Here is a 20,924-nt window from a genome sequence, read left to right on the forward strand (position 1 = left end):
ACACTAGTCTAATAATCCTCACAGTGACCCCGGAGATGGATGGTGGCTCGCATTAAAGACCCTAATGCTAGGGCCCGGTGGAGCCTGTCCGCAAGTCTGTCCTTTTGCTAAGTCAGGCCGACTGCTTCCAACCACTGCCACACGCAGGCGGAGCTGCTTCTGAACTTCCGGGCCTCATCTGTGCCACAAACACCTGCGCATCTGCCCCTCTGCTGGGCTGTGAATACCGGTGTCCCAGCCCTTATGGGGCTAGTAATCCCTCCACTGGAGGTTTCCTAGAGAGAGCTTCTAGCACCAAGCCCAGGACAGGCTGAGGTTCTGCCTTTCCTTGAACCCGTCCTCCCCGCCACTCCCCCCCCATTAGCTCTAAGTTCTGCCCTCTGGAGCCACTTCGTTCCTGTGACAGACCTGCACCCAGACACAGCATCCCTGCAGGCCCAACAGGTGGGGGTGGTGTTTAAGCCCAGAAGCCATATGCCTGTCGCCCACAGTATAGGTTAGCTCCCTGCCTGCCTCCCTCCCCGACCCCTGCTCCCAGGGGGTGATCTACCCTCATCAGTGCTCACGGACCTCGGGCCCCCTTGCGTACATGTGGCAACCAAGTCCAAAATGCGAAATTGTCTAAGTGGCGCCCACCTCCTCCAAGCCCCCCAGAAACGCCCGTCTGGTGGCGTTTGGGTCCCTCTTTGAAGCCATCGCGAAGGCTCCCCAAGCGCGTGGCCTGTCAGGCTGGAGGGGCTCACCGGAAGGAAGCCGGCACGTTCCCGGCACGCGATGGCTAGGGTGCCACCTGCTGTCAAACCAGTACAGTGGTAACTTCAGATCGGGCATCTCACAGGCCAACTCCCGGGACAGTCACAGTGCTGGGGCTGTGCACCGTGGGAACTAAAAGGACCGCAGAAGCAGGAACCTTTTGAGAACATTTGCCCTTTAATTTGCATTTAAAATCAGTTTCTTTAAATATTTCAGGTACAAGTTCTGAATAGCGAAGACAGAGTAGATGCTGCAGGCACTCAGTATCGGCTCCCAACCCTTCCCCCCCGCCCCCCCAGGCCTTGCTTCTCTGCTCCAGCTCCAGATCCCAAGGAGCTCCAGATCCCAACGGGCACGGCACTAAGTCAGCGGCTCCTGGTGTCCAGTGTCAGCAGCCTCAGGCCTGGATGCAGTTGCATACAAAGCAATGAAGCCCAGCAGCTTTCATGACAAGATGTGTGTATTTAAACTTGCTCCAAGCAATTCCAATGATTGTGCCCAGACCCATCTGGCAACACCACCTCAGGCGACGCTGCCCATCATCCCCGCTGTATAGTAGCATCTTGGGGCTGGTTTCCACCAGGGTCCATCCTCCCTGACACCCCGCTCCCTCAAGGGCCACGATGCACAGAGAAACAGAGCTGCCCCTTCAGTCCGAGTGCTTACGCCAATGGCATGTAAAAAGCTCAAATCAATCTGAGCCAGTCCACAGGAAGCCCCCTCACCCCAATCTCACCAGCCTCCAGCCCTTGTGACCATGCCCTGTCCCGCTGCCATGATGTGCTAGAATCTGCTCTAAACGACAGCGATGTGCTAGAATGGTTCCAAGCAGCCCAGAAAGGTTGGCACGACCACGGCTGTGTGTTACTGTGCCAAAATGGAGCCGTGACGGAGAGGGTGGGCTCTGCTCCTGTCTTGTCTAAAACATACCACCTCGGAGGGGACTCTGCCCCCCCCCACCTCCCCCCCCCCCCCCCCCAGACCCCCTGGCCTGTGCTTCCTGGACGAGGTAGAAGAGGCATCCTGAAGTCCATGGCAGCGCAGAATGAACTGTTATTTACGCGGCAAGCAGCACCTCTTGGCCTGCAGTCAATACCTCCATACAGGTGCAATCAAGTGAGAATGTGCACAGCCGGGCCAGAGGCTGCTGTGAGCCTGGGAGACACCACGCCCTCCTAAGGAGGCTCTGGAGAATAGACTTTCAAAAGATACAAACTTGATCACATGGTCCCCAGTGGTTTCCCTATTGAATACTGGCCCAGGAGAGAAGCAAAATCATCTCTGCAAAAGACGAATGGGAGAGAGGCAGGAATATTAATGAGCATCCACTAAGGCGCTCTCTCCCTCAAGCCTCAAGAAGATGTTCGAGTGTATGAGAAGGGTGCAGAGAGGGGAGAGCCTGGCAGAATACCAAGAAAAGAACTGTGGCTGCTGGTTACGTAGTGCCCTGGTTTCCTTGCTGGGGGCCAACAACATGTGCCTGGCACCAGGCTAGCCTGGAACCCATGAGGGGACAGGGAGAAGATTGGTGGTCAGTTCCTGCATGGTTGGTGTGTAGGGTATGTGGCTTCCTCCTAAAGGTCCAGTAGGAGGACTCTGGGATCCTCTACCGCTGCCTTGATTTTGCGGAGAAAAGTTACCGCCTCTCTGCCGTCGATCAGCCGATGATCATAGGTCAGTGCCACGTACATCATGGGCCGCACCTCCACCTAGAGAGAGGAGAGGTTGACAGGTCTGTCTGCAGCAGAGGAAGCCCCACTAGAAGTGGGGAGATGAGAAAGCATAGCCCATAGAAAAGTTTCCAGTTCCAGAGCTTTTCCTATTGATGTTGCTTCTGGAGCCTTCTATTTTCAAAGACCAAGGCTTACCCTTAGTGCAAAGCTCTCCCACTCAAGAAAGCTCAACCAAGAAAATAAAGAGTCTCTTCCAAAAGTGCCTTTTAAAAAAACATTCTTGGGCACCTGGGTGCTGAGTTGGTTAAGCTTCCAACTCTTGATTTTGTCTCAGGTCATGATCTCAGGGTCCTGGGATCAAGCTCCATAGCATCAGGCTCAGCTCTCAGTGGACACCCCCCGCTCCCCGCCCCAGCTTGGGAACACACTTGCGTATACGCACTCTCAAATAAATCTTTTAAAAAAAAACAAAACAAAACACATTCTCTGCCCTTTCTAAAGGAAAACTTTTCCCTTCAATCCTGGCAGCCTGAAGTTTCTTCTTTAGGGTTAGAATTTTAAAAAGTAACCAGAGATCCTCAAATTCTCTCAAGTGGAATGCCAAGTTAGGTGTGTGAGCATTTTCAAGAGAGAAGACCTAGGATTTTTGGATTCACAAGACCTAGTGACCCAAAAACGTTCTAAACACAGGAGTCCCAGAAAATATTTTCCTACCAACATATCTTCTAGGGCCAGCTCAAGACCCTTTAATTTATTCCCTGAACTCCCAGGGAACCGCTAAACCTTCATACAACCTGGGAGCTCATAGATCTTCATTGCTGTCCTGTTTCCCCGGGGCAAGGACCACGTTTCCAACTGTGTCCCCACTCTGGACGGCACCTAGAGAATGGAGCTTGATGACCTCTCCAGATGAAGAAGGAAGCCACCTCAACTCCATGGTCCTCACACTTTAAGTTGTATCAGAATCACCTGCAGCTTCTGCTTCATCAGGTCTGGAAAGAGGTCTAAGAGTCTGCATTTCTAAGAAGTCCCCAAATGATGCCAAACCACACACCACAATTTGAAGATCAGTGCCTTAGCTATTAATTAGAAACTAAGAGATGGAACTTATGCCTGAAATTCCAGTGCATCTGTCATAATTAATAGCTAGCTTTCCCCCTCCTCTTCATCTAGCCGCTAGGACATTTGCAGTGATGGTTCCTACCTTGCCCCCCACAGCCACTGGCCTATCAAAGATGCCGTGCATGCCCAGAATGGCCGACTGAGGGGGGTTGATGATGGGCGTTCCAAAGAGTGAGCCGAAAACACCTCCGTTGCTAATGGTGAAAGTACCACCATCCATATCTTCAATGGCAAGTTCATTCTTTCGGGCCTAAGAATGGAGATTTAATCACTGCAATATAAGGACAACCCAGCTTTCTTCACCTACAGGGAGTCCAGAAGGCTCCTGTCTGAGATCAACAGTCCAACTTCTAGCTGTTGTTCAGCAGAAGACGCCTGTGGCCAGGCCTCCACCAGAGGACAGGCACGATGCCTTGAGGACCTTTGCTTTCCCCAGCAGGCCTCCTCTGACGAGGTCTTCCGTGACAAGAGCACAATGAGCGCTGCCAGATAGCTAGAGTTCAGCTCCTGGGGGTGACTGCCAGTCTCGAGCTCCACACACCTTACCCAGCAGAGCAAGGCACCAGTTCCCTGATCACTGCCCACCAGTGAGCCCAGCCTTCCCCGGCCCCTCCTCCCTGACCTGCCCAGCAACCAACACACATGCTGCTTTCCACTTTACCTTTTCTCCCAGTTCGCTGATGGTTCGCTCTATATCTGCATAATTCATAGCTTCCACGTTCCTGATAACAGGAACCACCAGACCCTGATGAGAGTGAAAAGCTGTTTTCAGTTGCAGATTAATAGTACCCTTTATAATCCCTTGATTCAAGTGGGTGGTCTCTGCTCCCCATTAAGCATCTTAATGACTCAATGTGATTAACAGAGTCTAAAATATTTAGGCTTAACGTTAAAAGAATGTGGTGGGGTCAAAAGCAGGTTACTCTTTTACTAACTCCCTTCTACGACAGGATTACAGAAATGCTCTCTCCCCAGGGGTCTGCTTTTTTATACAAAGTGAGAGTCTAAGACCAGAGCTCCCCACCGCTTTCCCCAACATACCCGTGGGGTGGCCACGGCGACACTGATGTCAATATAATCCCTATACACCACCTCTTTGGTTGTGTCATCAATCACTGTGAGAGAAAACACATGTTACACACAACTGTCCAAGCCTAGGCTAATGCAGAAATACTTGCGTTAACAGTGAAAATCCACCATGCCTGGTACAGTGGGCTGACCAGTCAGCAGGAAAACCATTGCACTGCCTGGGGCGGACTCCTCTTACTCCCAACCAATCCTAACATTTCCCAAGTGCCCTGAGGCCGAGCACGGGAGCACCCGTTTTTCAAAGGAAGACTCAGTACACCGGCTCACACAGGATAGGTATGCACGGAGCTCCCTTTAACTAGCTCTGCCCAAACCCTCCCTTAACAGAGAATGGCTAGGTTTAAAAAGTGCTCCCAAAAAGGCAGATGCAAAGGGAGGGGTGGTAGTGCTGCCCATTCCGCTGCCTACTCTCCGCAGGAGGTGAGGGAGGCCTCGTTCTCGGAGACTCCAGAGGCAGCAGGGTAGTGTAAGCCAGCAAACCGGCAGCTGAAAGTCTAGGTCTGGTGCTCATGAGAAAATACAGGCTCGGTACTCTTTTCCACAGAAAGTCTATGTTGTGTTGTTAGATAAGCCACCAAGGCAAAGCATGTGGGAAGTGATAAAGAGGCCAAAAGAACTCTGAGAAATGCCTACATATACAGGCAGGCAGAAGAAAGGGATGGAGAGCCAATGAGGAAGCATGAGAAGAATGGAAGGAACAAGAGGTACATACACATCTGGACAAAGCAAAGACAGCCCTCTACCTACCTAGAGCACATCACTCAATGCAAGGGACTAGAGCTTCTATTTCTAGATCTTTAGGGACCCTGGCATTGCTCAGAATTGCAAAAGTGTCACTGTCCACCCCCCCAACCTTCCAGGGAACAGAGAAGTGTCTCAATAGGAAAGAGAACTGCTTGTTAGGTCAACATTTCAATAACGTAGGTGAGCAAAAAGTAAGGAAAACGAGCACCAAGTCCATGAAAGAGGGGCCAAGCCCAGGGCCTCCCACTGAGGTCCATCGACCAGAAATCAAAGGTCACCCTGGAGCCTATGCCAAGTGGGAAGTCAGGCCCCAAGATCCCGGGGCCCCTGGAAAGGCAAGTGCTAGACAGAACACGAGCTTCCACCTGGACATGAGAAGCCCCGAGAGCTGGGCTGGCTCAGAAGTGCTTGTTGGCAGAGCAGCTGCCAAGCTATGAAATGGGAAGAGAAACCACTCTGTCCAGCTAGTGGGGAGAAAACAGCCATGACACCACTTCAGGAAGGTGATTCAAGAAATACCTAGAGAAAGACACTCATGTTTTCACAGGTATGAAATAAAGCCTTGGTCTGTGTGTGGGAGCACACATACCTCCTAGGACCTCTTCGAGTCCGGCCACCACAAACTCACCTGCATTGACCACAGGCTGCTCCTGCAAGGCAAAGGCTGAGGCCTTCACGAATGCCGACATGAAACCTAGTTTGAGGTTATGTTTCTTCAGAAAAGCATCTTTGTGCCGAGCCCTCATCTCTTGGATGTTACTATAAAAACACATTATAAAACAAAGTGACCACAAAGCCCTTATTTTACCTTTCATACCAGTTTCTAACTCCATGTACACAATTGGGTAAGCATTTTTCCCTTCCTCTGGACCATCTACCCAAGTTCAAGTTTTGAAATAGTCCAGCGGAGGTCAATACAATAACCTCGCTTCTTTACAAAACCTGGAATCAAAGAAATTGGGTCCAATCAGTCCTGACGGTATGGCTGAGCCCCTTATAGGGCTCCTTTCTATTCCAGAAGTCATAGAATTCAGTGACAGATAATATGAACAAGAGCTCACACAGCATACTAACATCCTTGCCTGGATGAGAAAGTGATTTCTAGCTACCCGAAACTCATGAGCTCTCTACTCTGAAGAATAATTATTTTAAGCATAAACAAAGTCTACAAGATAAACAGTATTTTTTTAAATTTCTTGTTAGAATTATGTCCAAAAAAATCCACCAAACTTGATTAGAACTTCCTTTTGACATTCTTCCTATCTTCCACTTAATGAAAACAAAACCTGAAAAAACTCCACAGGTGTTTGGGCTCCACGTGAGCAAAAGCACCCATGACTATATATGGTCAGGTATAGACCAGTGTTCTTTTAGGCTCATGGGAAAGTCAATAAACTCCCTCCTATCTCCACAGAGTTAGCAATTCCATATACTTGCTCCTTCAAACAGGTGCTAAACCCCCACCACATACATGTAAGGGCCAAGGCTGGGCGTCAAGATAATAAAGACACAGCCCTTACCCTTTCTATCAGTTTACTGGATGTGGTTTCCTTGGTATTTAGAAAGTGGACATGTGTGGCCCTAAGCTTTTCGAGTACAAGCAGCTGGGCCTTCTGGGAAGCCTTTGCGACATAAACAGCCTTTGTTCATTTAGGATTGGTTTTCCACAGATGTACCACATATATACTGTAGTTAGTGGGAAATGGCTTTCCCATCATTTTGCTACAGAAACCTCAGTATTTATCGGAATACAGTTCTGTGATGGAAACTGAATATAACTTTATCTCAGGCCCAAATGCTCCAGTTTTCCCTTTCTCCCCATAATGGCCTAATTTGACATTAGCATGAAAGAGAAGATGGTATAACTTTAACTCCCCCTTCAGACCATTTGCCTTTGAAAAAGGAAGTTTTCCGGGGGTGGGGGGGGTGGGCGGGGGGGCTGATTAGGTTTAAATGTTTGTTTTCCTGAGTCTAACCTTATTTAGTGCTAGGATTACCACCCTAAAGACATTACTGGTTCCCAAGACACAAGAACTGCAGAAGAGGGAAAGAGATGTGATAAACATCTCTGCTTTCAAACCTGCCCAAATGCTATTGTCTGGTCATTAAGTAGTTTCTATTTCAGAGCTCTGCCCTTGGAGGCAGGGCCTGGGACAGCAGGGCAGAGGAGAAGGTCTAAGAAAGGCCCCTTATGGGTAGCTGATCAGCACAAGACCCAAGGGCACTCGATCTAAACCACATTACCGACTGTAGTGAGACCCCAGGCCATCGTTAAGTGACACCTCGATTAGCTGCTGAAATGAGATCCAGCTACTGCACTTACCTTCCAATCAAAGCTGTTGGGCCAACTGCATCTTCCAAGGCCACAAATATTTACATGTTTTGTCTTAAGGAATTAGGTAGAATTTCAAAGTCCAATTCAATTTGTGTACAATTTGGCCCTAATGCACTGAAACATAAGCTGCGGCCTTTGTGATTCATTAGTCAAGGTCCTTCCCTATGTCCTACAGATAGGAAGGAGAGAAATCTTTGGCTTGAATGACATCCAGTCTTTTTAGGAAGTTTCACAACAGCATGGATGACATCTAGTGAAACAGGCCACAGAGCCCTACTTCTGTGAACAACGCCACAGCATACTATCCATAAGCCCCTCCCTTCTCTACGCTTTTCAGATCCCTTCCTAAAGAAAACAAATTTCCCTAATGAAAAGTAGGCTAGCAGACTAAGCACTTAGAAGAAAAAGAGGCAAAGGGATGACCTGAAGACTTCATGATTTACCTCCCGAATTAGATATAAACTCTTATCCCTGGCATTCAAAACATTCTAAAAGTATGGATCCCACTTTCTTCCCATTCTTTCCCACATATTCCTCACAGCAGATAGTTCTCAAAAGTATCCTGTACTTGCCTGTGTCAGCGCCGTATTATTTACATCGTCTGGACTGACCCTTCCCCGCAATGCTACCTGTGTCAAAATGCTAGTCAATCTCAGGCCTATTAAAAATCTCTTTTCTCCAGGAAGCACCGGGGGGAACTTCCCCTCCCCACTTCTGCTCTCCATCTCAAAAACAAATGATCTCATTCTCTCTACTTCATACTTTTACCCACTGATACTTCTTTTTCTAGATTTTACTTTGTGATTTTTAAAAGATTTATTTATTTTAGAGAGAGAGGTACACAGGGGGTTGGGGGAGGCGGAGAGGGAGAGAAAGAATCCCAAGCTGACTCCCCGCTGAGCCTGACACAGGCCGACCCCGGAGATCCTGACCTGAGTCGAAATTCAACCGAATGAGCCACCCAATCAACAGCCAGGTCACCCTAGAAATTGGTGCACTAAATTTGTCCCTTTGGTTATACATCCTGAGGTTTTTACTGAAAAACACACCTTGCTTTCCCTTTCATTATCACAGCTGGGAAAGGCGAAAGCTAGGACAAGCTGGTGCTTTCCCACCACCCAAATCTGAGCCACTTCGGAACACAAATCAGGAGCAGTCGCTGTGAGAAAGCAGCAGGGTGCTGGGCTTTGACTCTGAGTGTGCGGTCAAACGGTTCTCCATCCCAAGGGCAGGCCCAGTTGCCCCGGCTCTACTTGGCAACTCGACACTAGCCATCGGAATTTAACACCATTACCAGCCTCATTGATCAGACATCACAAAATTCAGGTATAAAAGGCTAAAAGTTTTTTAAGTCACAGAGGCAGGCAATTAGAGAACGAACCCCATGGGTCACTCTGTTTTAGTCAACAGGCAGTGCAAAGAAGTACCTCTTCTTGCTGTTCGTTTTGGAATCAGCACTACGTAGGGGCTGGGGCAAGTTCAAGTGTTCTCCAAAAAAAAGGGCGCGGGGAGTCAGAGGCCCAGAGATCTCACCTCATGTCGATCTCATTGAAAGTAGTGAGCATCGCACACGTGTTCTGGGCCTCCTTCAGACGCTGGGCGATGCGCTGCCGCATCCTGTTCATTTTCTCCTGAAAGTAGGACAAGGATGAACAGTCTGGGCTCTCCGGATCAAGCCCTCCCCGGGGAATTCAGTCCAAGGGGGCACTCAGCTTGCAAGAACCGAGGTGTCACGGACTAGGATACCTAAGTAAAACAAGCGCTCCAGGCTCTCTAGTATTTTTAGGAGGTCTTCTCAGGCAGAGGAGCCCACACTCTTGACCATATACTTCCTTGAGGTTTTACAGCTGCCCCTGCCAGCGACTGCTACCACGGAGCCCTCAGTGAAGTGTGCCAGGAGGACAGGAACAGGGCTCAGTAAAACCACTTCTCCAGTGTGTGGTCCTGTGAGGGGGAGCGCACACTCCTAAGCTCCCGCCCCCTGCAGACCTCTCACTCAGCCAAGGCGGGCCGGCGGTAGCACAGCACCGTGGGAAGAGCCACTGGGCAGGTGCTCCAAAGACTTCAGGTTCTAGTCCTCTCAGATGACAAGTAGGAGGCTATGACAAGCTGCTTCCTAACCTTGGTTGCCATGGACTGCCAGCAATTCACAGGTAGGCACCACAATGCCCACGCCCCCTCATCTCAACCCTATCCCCTCGGCCTCCTACTGGCAGTGCTCCCCAGAGGCTTACCCGATGTTCTGAACGCAGACCCTTGCCGGCTCCTGGCTCAGCTACTGGCGGGGCAGGAGTGGGTTTCACTGCAGACACTGACAATGAACAGAAGGTACAGCTGCATCAGAAAATCAGAGACAGCAGCTCTTTCGGCCCATGCGTCCCATCCCCGTGCTTTCATAAAACCACCTTTCTGCAGCCCCCCCCCCCCCCCCAAAAAACAAACCCCAACCAACCAGAGAAACAATTACTAAGTGCCAGTGCTGTCAGGCTGTCCTGTCACTTAATCCTTCGGATACCCTGAGGGGGACTAGTACCATTCCCACTTCACAAATGAAGATGTGCTCAGAGACGTTAAGGAGCTAGCCCAAAGGCACAGAGCTGTAAACAGAAAGCTGGGCTCCAACCCAGGTCTTCTGATACAAAGTCTGGAGTTCCTTCTACAAAGCAGCCACTGGAGCCTGTTCGGAGCCCTGACTGGTCTAAGATTGTGTCCCGCGAGGGAACATGGCATTGGAGGGGATGTTCTCCCACACAGAGACACGCAGGAGGGGGAGGCGTACCTGGCTTGCTAACAAGAGGCTGTGAGGGCGAGGGCACTGGAGGCATCTGAGTGGGTATGGATGCCACGGCGGGAGGAGGAACTGCTGGGGCTGGAGGCTCTGCTTTCGGGGCTGCAGCAGCAGGAGCTTCGGCTGGCTTGGCCTTCGCAGGGGCAGCTGGAAAACACGACAAGCAGAGGTCACTGGCACCGTCTGGAATGCAAAGCAACCGAATCACAGATACTAAACAAGGTGTAGCAGCAAAAGCTCTATCTCCAATCACCTGCCAAATGCTAACTGGCTATACACAAGGCACTACGAAACGCACACAAGGATGGAAGGCGCGGTCCTTCCATTCCCCGGGGCTCCCAGACGTCCTACGTTACACAACTGACCTCATTCAGCTGCCTTCCTGATTTCACAAATACCAACTCAAGATCAAATTTAGCAAGTACTTTAAAAGCACCCACTAAGCCCATGGCAATGTAAACTTCCAAGCAGAAGAAACGCAGGCAATTGAAGATGTTGATACACATATATGAAAGTAACACACTTCTGGTCATGGGAGTATGGACAGTCTTGTCTTCTATTTTAAAATCATGTGTGGAAGGATACTTTTTTTTTTTTTTTTTTTAAGATTTTACTTATTTGACAGCGAGAGAGGGAACACAAGCAGGGGGAGTGGAAAGAGAGAAGCAGGCCTCCCTCTGAGCAGTGAGCCCAAGGCGGGGCTTGATCCCAGGACCCCGGGATCATGACCCGAACTGAAGGCAGACGCTAAACCAACTGAGCCACCCAGGAGCCCCTAATACTCTTTTAACTATAAAAAAATAAAAGTTTAAATAATCAAAGGCTCACTCAGACTTAAAGAGTTCGAAGCATTTCATCTAGCATAATGCTCTTAAACCACAACTTTAGATACTTTGATTTTATCCATCTGTACATACCTGGTTTCACATTTCATATTTAAATTAGAAGAACATTCTTTTTAAGGAATGATCAGGTGAAAGAATTGATCTTATTCCCGGATGGGAGGATGGGTTAGCCTGGTGATGGGTATTGAGGACGGCACATTCTGCATGGAGCACTGGGTGTTATGCACAAACAATGAATCATGGAACGCTACATCAAAAACTAATGATGTAATGCATGGTGATTAACATAACAATAAAAAATTAAGGAAAAAAAACCTGATCTTATTCCCTAGCCTTCTACTGCACACTACTTCCATTCTGGGCTTCTGGTCGTACCCTGATCAATCTAAAGGATGTAATCTACTATCTCTCTCCTTAACTATTTTGATAAGGAAAAAGAAACAGACTTTAGTAATTACAGCATTTAACTAAGAATCAGAAAAAATTATTTTCTTTTCTAATCTCTCATATTGACTGTAAGGTGCCATACAAATTCATTTCCTTCTCACTTTTTCCCAAGAGAAAGAGCAACCTTCCTTAGAAATGCTCTGAGCACAGATGTGAAAAAACAACACTGAATTCTCCAGAATAGACACCATGAAATATTACTTCTCCTCACTTTAGAATAGTGGCTTTTGGGATACTTGGGTGGCTCAGTCAGTTGAGCATTTGCCTTTGACTCAAGTCATGATCTCCAGGTCCTGGGATTAAGCCCCATGTTGGGCTCCCTGCTCAGCAGGAAGTCTGCTTCTCCCTTTCCCTCTGCCCTTTCCCCTGCTTATACTCTCTCTCTCTCTCAAATGAATAAATAAGATCTTAAAAAAGAATAGTGGCTCTCAGCCCTAGCTGTGTATCAGAATCACTTGGAGAGCATTAAAAAAAAAAAAACAACTGTAATAGATAACCCACATCTGATAACCCCAGATTTAATATATCAGAATCCCTGGGCCATGGGGTCTACGCATTTGTGTTTGTTTATATAGATACACACACACACACACACGTTTTTTGCTTTGTTTTTTTGAGAGAGAGATGCGTGTGTGGGGGGGGTGATGGGAAGAGAGAGGTGTTTTTTTTTTTTTTTTTAATGAAGAGAGAGAATCTTAAAACAGGCTCCATGCCCAGGGCAGGGCTCCATCTCAGGACCCTGGAATCATGACCTGAGCAGAAATCAAGAGTTGGTCACGTAACCAATGGAGCCCCCAGGGTGCCCTGCATTTGTTATTTTTAAAGCCCCCATCTGATTCTGACGCCAGGGCTGAGGACAGGAAGAAAAAAAAAAAATCACTATCTTTAAAATCTTCTTCATTCTATTACATCTTTAAGAAAAGGTCCAGCACGAACCATGAGAGACTATGGACTCTGAGAAACAAACTGGGGGAGGGAGTGGGGGAATGGGTTAGCCTGGTGATGGGTATTAAAGAGGGCACGTATTGAATGGAGCACTGAGTGTTATATGCAAACAATGAATCATGGAACACTACAGCAAAAACTAATGATGTAATGTATGGTGATTAACAGAACATTAAAAAAAAAAAAAGTCCAGCATAAGCAATATATGTGGAAAGAACAGAGTTATTATGAGGTTTTAGGTTTCTTTAAATACCATTTTCTTTTAGAACTTGGCATTTAAAGTACCCACTGCATAAATATCACCTGTCTTAGTCCCTCAACTAACAGCAGCTGGAATGCCAAACAGTCTTTGAGGTATCAAGGAATTAGTACATTATGCCCCAATTCCAAGGGGGAACCACTGGAGATCTTGACAACCAGGAGAACTTCTTTACCGCCAGTTTTCCTGAGTGTGAAGAGAGGAGTGCCTCCTTCTACTTTTCCCCCATCAGGTACCAAAAGAGCTTCAATCACGCCATTTGCTGGTGATGGAACCTGCACAGATGTCTGGAAAACAAGGACAGATGGAGAAAGAGTCCGAATTTTTACTCGGCATTAGAAAATTGTCTAGAATCTCAAACATGAGTCACAACAGTCGCAGCAGATATACTAGGCTCTGCTTATAGAAACACCAAGGCCACACTCTCAGAGTAATGAAGAGTCAATGCTATTGTCAAGATTCACCCTTTGTCCTTTCTCAGAAACATTAAAGTCATGTTCAGTTAATGTGTTTCCAAGTGATACACAAAAAACAAATGGAAACAGAAACAGTTCCTGCACATGCACACACACACATGTGCTACAAAACTAAAGCTTTTATCGAAGTACATTAATACATATAACCGAGAACAATCCAAAATTAAAATTTTACACCTTTTTCTTTTTAATGAGCTATTCCAACACTTTTACAACTGAGGTTAGAGCAAGTTAAACATTATATTTAAACCGTTAAGTCCCTTTTTTTTAATTAGGTTTTTTTACATGAAAAATTATACTGATACAGGACAAGCCTACCTTGTCAGTTTCGATCTCACAAACCACTTCATCTTCTGCAACAGTGTCTCCAACGGCTGAAAAGACAGTCAAAGGTTATCTGTTAAGGGGGGGGACCCCAGTAGCCACAAAATCCCTTTTGATAGGTGTGTTATAAGACCCTTTCCTACAGGGCCAGGAAAAATTACATTTCAGGTAAAGAGAAGGGAGAAACCTGATTATTGGGGCAGGGAGAGGGGGAGGTCAGTGATGACAACTTTATAAAGTATTTAAACTTAAGTAAGTAGGGCCTGAAATCTTACCTTTCTCCCACCTGACATCTCCCTCTGTGACAGATTCTGCAAATGCTGGGGTTTTGACTGTAATCACATCATCCTCTAGGAAAAAAAAGCAAAAAAGAAAATCACATATAGGCCATTATTTTTCCTTTTTAATTAAACTGTCAGTTGTTGCTCTTCCCATTAAAATGCCATTCCCAAGAAGGCAGGGAACCGAAGGAAGGTACTTACTGCACATAGCTGTAGTTCTGAAGAAGCGAACATTGAAGACACTACTGTTGTTAATACTACAGAAAAAAAAACATAAGAAAAGTAAACGTCTTTAGCAGGTGAACCACGCGCATTGTAGTCTAGACAAGGGACCATGGACCACTTTCCCTTTAAATCAGTGATTCTCAGCCAGGGGTGCCCATGAGTGTCCCCCTGGGGGAACTTTTTCAAAACATTCATGTCCAGGCCCCATCCCCAGAGATTCTGACTCAGCAGGTCTACAGCAGAGGCTGGATGACATGGGTACCCTACGTAGTAAACTCCTTGGGTGAGTCCAGAACCCTGTGCTCAGTGAAATGCCAGCTCCCACAAAACAGAGACTTTCATTTGGTTCAGCGAAGAAAAAGATAAGCATCTCAGTCCTTTGCACACCCACCAAAAGGAATTAGCTTCCCGATTAGGTTTTTTTCTGGACGAAATTCAAGGACAATAAACTGGGTGCCCTCGCAGTACCTGCCATTGTGTCACAAACAATGAAGTTTCTGTCTGCAGGATTACAGACTGAGATCAGATAAGGCAGCAAGAGGAGACAATTAGCTTGGAATTAAAAAAAGATGTTATGGGGGGGTGGTTGGCAGGGGGCAAATTAACAAGAACAAAACAAAACAAACCTCCTGTATCTCCTAGTTGGTTCTCTTGCTAGGAGGCCGCACACTGGTCCATTCTGGACTCATTCAAGAGGAACGTCAAAAGACCAAGGTATTTTCTGGTATGACACTAACTTCAAATAATGTAAACTAGAGAATGATACCACTTTGCATGCACAAAACCATTAAGAGTGGTTAACTCTGGACAGTGGGAGATGTAGATACATACAGTACCTATGGTTATGTTACATCCATACACATTTTGGGAGAGTGATCTGGACCGATGGGGACTTTCACTTTCTACACTTCAGGATTCTGAATATTCTATAACAAGCATCTTTATAATACAGAAGTAAAACAGATTTAAGTTGCCATTTGGTATTTTTACTCTTGTAATGTCAAAATAACTGTAAGATCTATTTAAATTTTTATTTTTTTTAAGATTTTATTTATTTGAGAGAGAGAGAATGAGAGACAGAGAGCATGAGAGGGAGGAGGGTCAGAGGGAGAAGCAGACTCTCCACTGAGCAGGGAGCCCGATGCGGGGCTCGATCCCGGGACTCCAGGATGTAAGATCTATTTAAAAATCAAGGGGAAAATGTACGTTTTTATTTTTTTTAGATTTTATTTATTTACCTATCTATCTGAGAGAGAGAATGGGAGACAGATCTATCTATCTATCTATCTATCTATCTATCTATCTATCTATCTGAGAGAGAGAATGGGAGACAGACAGCATGAGAGGGGAGAGGGTCAGAGGGAGAAGCAGGCTCCCCGCTGAGCAGGGAGACCGATGTGGTACTTGATCCCGGGACTCCAGAATCATGACCCGAGCCGAAGGCAGTTGCTTAACCAACTGAGCCACCCAGGCGCCCCTGTACGTTATTTTTTAAAAAGCACGGAACACAAAGTGATCTGCATAAAGTTTATAACCATATGGTAAGTGGTCATGGACAAGAACTCGTGGGTAATTTGCAATTGCAGAGACTGCTCTGTGAGGACGCTCAAGAACCTGGAGCACTGGCTGTCCCAAGGAAGAGGAACTTGGGGGCATGCAGGACAAGGGTAAAGTCTCTTTTTACTTTTGAATCATGAAAAACCAAAATGTTTTATATAATGAAAGTTTTTTTAAAATAAGGTGGGTCCTTATTTTCTCACCCACAAAGTTTAATGTTGTGGGTTTTTTCTTTTTTTTTAAACAAATAATTTACTGGGGCACCTGGGTGGCTCAGTAGGTTAAGCATCTTGACTTTGACTCAGGTCATGATCTCAGGGTCCTGCTCAGCAGGGAGCCTGCTTGTCCCTCTCCCTCTGCCCCTCCCCCCACTGGTGCTCTCTGATAAAATCTTAAAAAAAGAAATTTACTTTTAAATACTTATTTGTTGTATTTATTGCATCGAAATTTGTGGTTGTTCCAATTTTCATTAAAGTTGCAGATGAGTAGCACATTTTGAATTGCTCTAAATAATTTTTAAGTTACAAAAGTATTAGATGTTCACTTGAGAGTATTTGGAAACAGCAAAAAAACATGATTATACTGTACAGAAAAAAAAAGAATCACTTTATAACCTGTGTTTCCCCACTTATCATAATGTGAACATGTCAACATGACACAGCTTAAGCAATCCCCTGTTGTTTTGGCCATTTTGAGAGAAATCTGGGTATACCAGGAGTTCTTCATTTAGAAATGGAATTGCTAGATCAAAGAATACACACAGTTCAAGACTACTGAATGCTAATTGCCCTCTAAAAACTAACTCAGAAATTCATACTTCTAGTACTAAGTGCATCATTTTCTCAATTGAAAAGAAAATCCCATTGTGATGCACAGTGAAAGAACTAATCTGGTGACCCTTCATTTTAAGGATTCTCCCTATGCAGAACACAGCTTTATAGCTGTTTAACAGATAGCTAGAAAGCATCCTCTTACCACCTACCTGAAAATACTTGGAATGCAAAGTAGCACTAAGCAATACTCATAAGCAGAAGTTAATCTGAAACACACACGGGTGGCCTTTCTCCAAACTCTATTATGCAATAATAGCATTCCCTCTGAAGTAGTCAAAGTCCCAGGACTCAACTCACTGTCTTTTGCTTTTACGGTTTCTAAAATGAGTAACTATGCTACCAAGAGGATGCTCTAAATCTCCACAGGAAATGTGAACCTCCGGCCCTTCGGCTGCACTGTATCCAACCAGAATACTCAAGAGTAACCTACTAGATCTATTCCCATAAAGAGAGGGTTCCAACTTCACTTTCATTACAATCTAAACACCTGAGGACAAGCACACTCCAGCGCCAGCACCTGACATGGGGCTGACGCTCAACGTACATCACATGTCATAAATCAACATCAAGGTTAGGTCTAGAGACTCAACATAAGCACCTTGATTATCTAGGCCTGGAAGCCAGTGAAGAAAGCAGGTGGTCAAATTTAGAACTGGTGTCTTAAATACCCCATGGCCACGCATCTGTGCTCCCCAGTGATACTTACACAATCTTCCTGCTGTCAGGGTAACCTGGTCCCTGACATAAGGAGACCCCTGCAAGAAACAAAACAACTCTTAACCAACAACTCTTATACAGGATACCTGCAGGGAATGGGAAAGAAATCTGTTCACCCCCTAACTCTGACACGGAGCAAGATCAAATGTAGGCAACAATATAATCCTTATCACACAGAGTCCTGCTTCTCAATGGCAAAGAGCAACAGGTATGTGGGGTTGAGAGTGGGTATGTGTTTGAAAAAAGGAGAATTCTAAGGGCAAAGCCTGAAGTAGTTTTATCATATTTACCTTAAAATTCATAAACTGTCATTATCCCTATATGTTTTCATAATAAAACCTCCCTACTCCCCCAAGTGTTCAAATATATTTGAAGCTTGAGAAAGACCCATCATGGCTTATCCTGTGACTACACAAAGCCTAATCTGAGAAGCAGTGGGCATGTTTGGTCTGGGTTTCTGTTTCCCTGGTTACTTAAAATGCACTGAGCTGGAAGTCTTACTGCATAAACCCTAGTAGCAAAGACTGGGCTACTTTAAGCCCAGGGTCTCCAGTTTGCCCCAGTACTGAGCAAATCATTGTCCCTCCTATCAGTTTATTGCCTTCCCAAGAGCTCTCTGAGGTCGTCCCCTCTGGTCAAACTCAGCAAGGTGGGAGTCCCTTTCTGCCCCACCAAACGTCCTTATCACAGATAACTGCATTTCCCCAAATGACAACTAATTACAACTAACAAGGGCTGCCGCCTCACCTGAACATATTCTTCCAGAGGTCTTTTTTTTTCAGATCTATTAACAACTCTTCTAAATAAACCATGGGTTCAGGAAACACCAGAGGAGAAAGAGCTCTCCCTTGTGTCTCTTCCTCCCCCAAATCTCCAGAGTTTCAGAGTCAAGTAAATCACTTCCATGTCCAGCAGTCCATGCCTCTGCAGTACAAATCCCAAGTACAGCGTATCTTTGAGCTAGAACAGCCAGCAGCCCATACTGAGTTTTGGAACCCTGAGTCCAATTTAGAGTTCATCTTACAGCAAGTCTCATTTGTACAGTGGTTTAGGGTTTATAAAAAGCTTTCACATAATGCCCTCATTTTGATTTTCATGTCTCACAACTCCCTAAAGTAGAACGACCATCTGCTATTATTCCCAGTTTTTACCTAAGTAGGGATTCTGGAGGTTTAGGAGACTAGCCCAAGGTGAAGCCCTGAACCACAACGCATACCCCAAGTACAAGGTTCTTTCCATTGTCCTGCCGGTCTATAAATGGAGAAAATGTTTACTTTTAGAATTCCTAGTTTAAAAGAATATTTATTATTGACAGTCCGCTCCAAGCTTACACTCTGTTAGGTGCCTATGTTCTCATGACTATTAGAATAAAGTCCAAAAACTTTACACATTCCTGTACTGTCCAGCCCTATCTTTCCAGCCAGACAGGCTTCCTTTCCATTTCTATGACTGGTCAAGTCCCTTCCTGCCGGACAACCTTTGCACTAGCAATGCCCTTTGCCTGGAATATTGGTCTCTTGGCCAACTGCTATGTATTCTTAAAGACTTGGCTTAACTATCACTTTTTCAGGGAAGCCTTTACTGACATTCTCACCACTCTCTCCACCTTCCCAAGACGGGTTACATCCCACCCTTTCATTATGCCTTGCATTTCTCGCTCATAGTCATCACAATGTAATTGCGGCCTTATGTGTGCATAAATGTCTATTTGCTGTCTCTCCAGCTAGCCCATATGATTCTGGAGGGTAGAGACCATCTGTATCCTGTCACCTAGCATAGTGCCTGGCACGTAGGAAGAACTCAAATGCTCTGTTGAGCACATGAGTAAATGACAACATGGTGGGTTAAGAACTTAGGTTGAGGAGTCAGGTAGAGCAGGCTTGACCAATAGGTGGCTGAATGACCTTGGTCAAGGCACTTTCCCTTTCCTAGCCTTGGGTCATGCATTTGTAAAACAATGAGAATACCTCTTATTGTTTCTTGATGATTACCTGCAAAACGCACAGAAAGCACTCAGAACCATATTTGGCCCACAGAAAACTCCTACTAGGATCTACTCATCCAACAAATATTTATGCCAGGCATACAAAAAATTGGGATAAGACCTAAATTCCTTCCAATAGTCCCTACACCATCTTCTATCTCATGCCATTCCTTCCTTTAACCAAAATTCTCTGGCTGAATCACCTTTTTTCCAGTTTCAAAACACTGTCAAGTTCTTCCCTTCTTCAGGGACTCTGTACATGCTATTCCCTTTCCTTTTCCTGCTCTTCACTGAACTCGCCTCTGTCACATCCTCTGGGTTGCAGCTTTAATGTCCCCTACTAAAGAAGGGCCTTCTGTCCACCTTCATTTTCCTTCTCAGCACTTAACCAAAATTCATGATCCTTCATTTGCTTATCAATTTACACTTTGTCCTTCCCGCTAGACCATAAGCTCCAGGAGATCAGAACTGTTAACTGCTGTATCCTAGTGAGCGCCTAGCACAGTGCCTGCCTGATAGGCAGTAGAAACTCGGTAACTACGTGCCAAATGAATACAGGATAGCTGTTATTAAATAGCACTTTGTTTCGCTCCACATCATGTGGAGAAACATAGGCACCCCGGTTTCCTCAAATACTGCTCTGCCCAGGAGGAGAGCACGTTAGGTAACGGCAAGGGCACAACTTACCAGGCAGGGAACGTCTCCCTAGAGGGCAGTTCCCCTGTTGAGAAAGAAGACATTATCGACGTCACCCATGATGAAAGGAGGGAAGCAGCAGCTTTTTAAGTACAGACTCAAAGCTGTCCAGGCGCTAGTGACAGGTGAATCTCGTGACTCCAAAAGGCAAATGCAACAGCCAAGGCTCTCAGTCCCAGTCAACACCCTGGGCCTGCCAAACTACCTCAACTTCCCATCGGGGCTGACACCCACTAACGGGAGTGGGGGCGGGCCCCGATCCCGTCGGGGTACTCGGCGGCGCCTCCTCCCAAACTCGGAGTCTCGTGCCTGGACGGGCGCGGCTCTGGGCGGCTCCTCCGCCCGGGCGCGGAGGGTGGGGCCCAGCAGGGGACGGGGCGCCGGCTGCCTCGGGAAGGCAGGGGGCTGCTGGGCTCTGCAAGACGACCCCGAGAGCAACGGCGGCCCCGGGCCGCCCAGCGCGCGGCCTCCGCGTCCCGGTGCCCTTGGTGCCGGGCTTGACCGGCGCGCCGCGCTCCTGCTCCCCAGGCTGCCCCTCTGCCCGCCGGCAGGTTTCTCATCCGCCGGTACCCCGGCCCAACCGGACCGTACCTTCTGAAAGGCAGAGAGCGAGCGGCTGAACGCCCGGGACACGCAGCGGGACCGGGACAGCATCGCGGCGGCGGCGGAGCCGAGGGCGGGCGGACACCGGATATAGGGCCCGGCAACAACCGGAAGCGGGGCGGGCCGCGGCACTCGCCGCGCGGGGAGGGGTGTTCGGAGCGAACCACTGGCGGGGGGGGAACCGACTAGCAGCGCGAAGCGGCCCCACCTCAGCAAACCGGTCTGCGC

At 47.0% G+C, this 20,924-nt stretch overlaps 1 protein-coding gene across 1 annotated transcript; it reads right to left on the reverse strand.

The window, feature by feature from the left end:
* Positions 1-909: 909 nt before the first annotated feature.
* Positions 910-20,791, reverse strand: DLST (dihydrolipoamide S-succinyltransferase). Its single transcript, XM_034992609.1, has 15 exons — positions 20,685-20,791; positions 20,085-20,118; positions 17,403-17,451; positions 14,283-14,338; positions 14,076-14,150; positions 13,795-13,850; positions 13,176-13,287; positions 10,496-10,651; positions 9,951-10,027; positions 9,250-9,347; positions 6,010-6,140; positions 4,590-4,663; positions 4,210-4,293; positions 3,631-3,798; positions 910-2,462 (listed from the first exon to the last, which is right to left on the reverse strand). The coding sequence occupies exons 1-15, from the start codon at positions 20,745-20,747 to the stop codon at positions 2,328-2,330; spliced, it is 1,368 nt and encodes a 455-aa protein (XP_034848500.1). The 5' UTR covers positions 20,748-20,791; the 3' UTR covers positions 910-2,327.
* Between the last annotated feature and the right edge of the window lie 133 nt (positions 20,792-20,924).

Source organism: Mirounga leonina, unplaced genomic scaffold (genome assembly GCF_011800145.1).
Source record: "Mirounga leonina isolate KUSES-001 unplaced genomic scaffold, KU_Mleo_1.0 Mir_82, whole genome shotgun sequence".
NCBI classification, from domain to species: Eukaryota; Metazoa; Chordata; class Mammalia; order Carnivora; family Phocidae; genus Mirounga; species Mirounga leonina.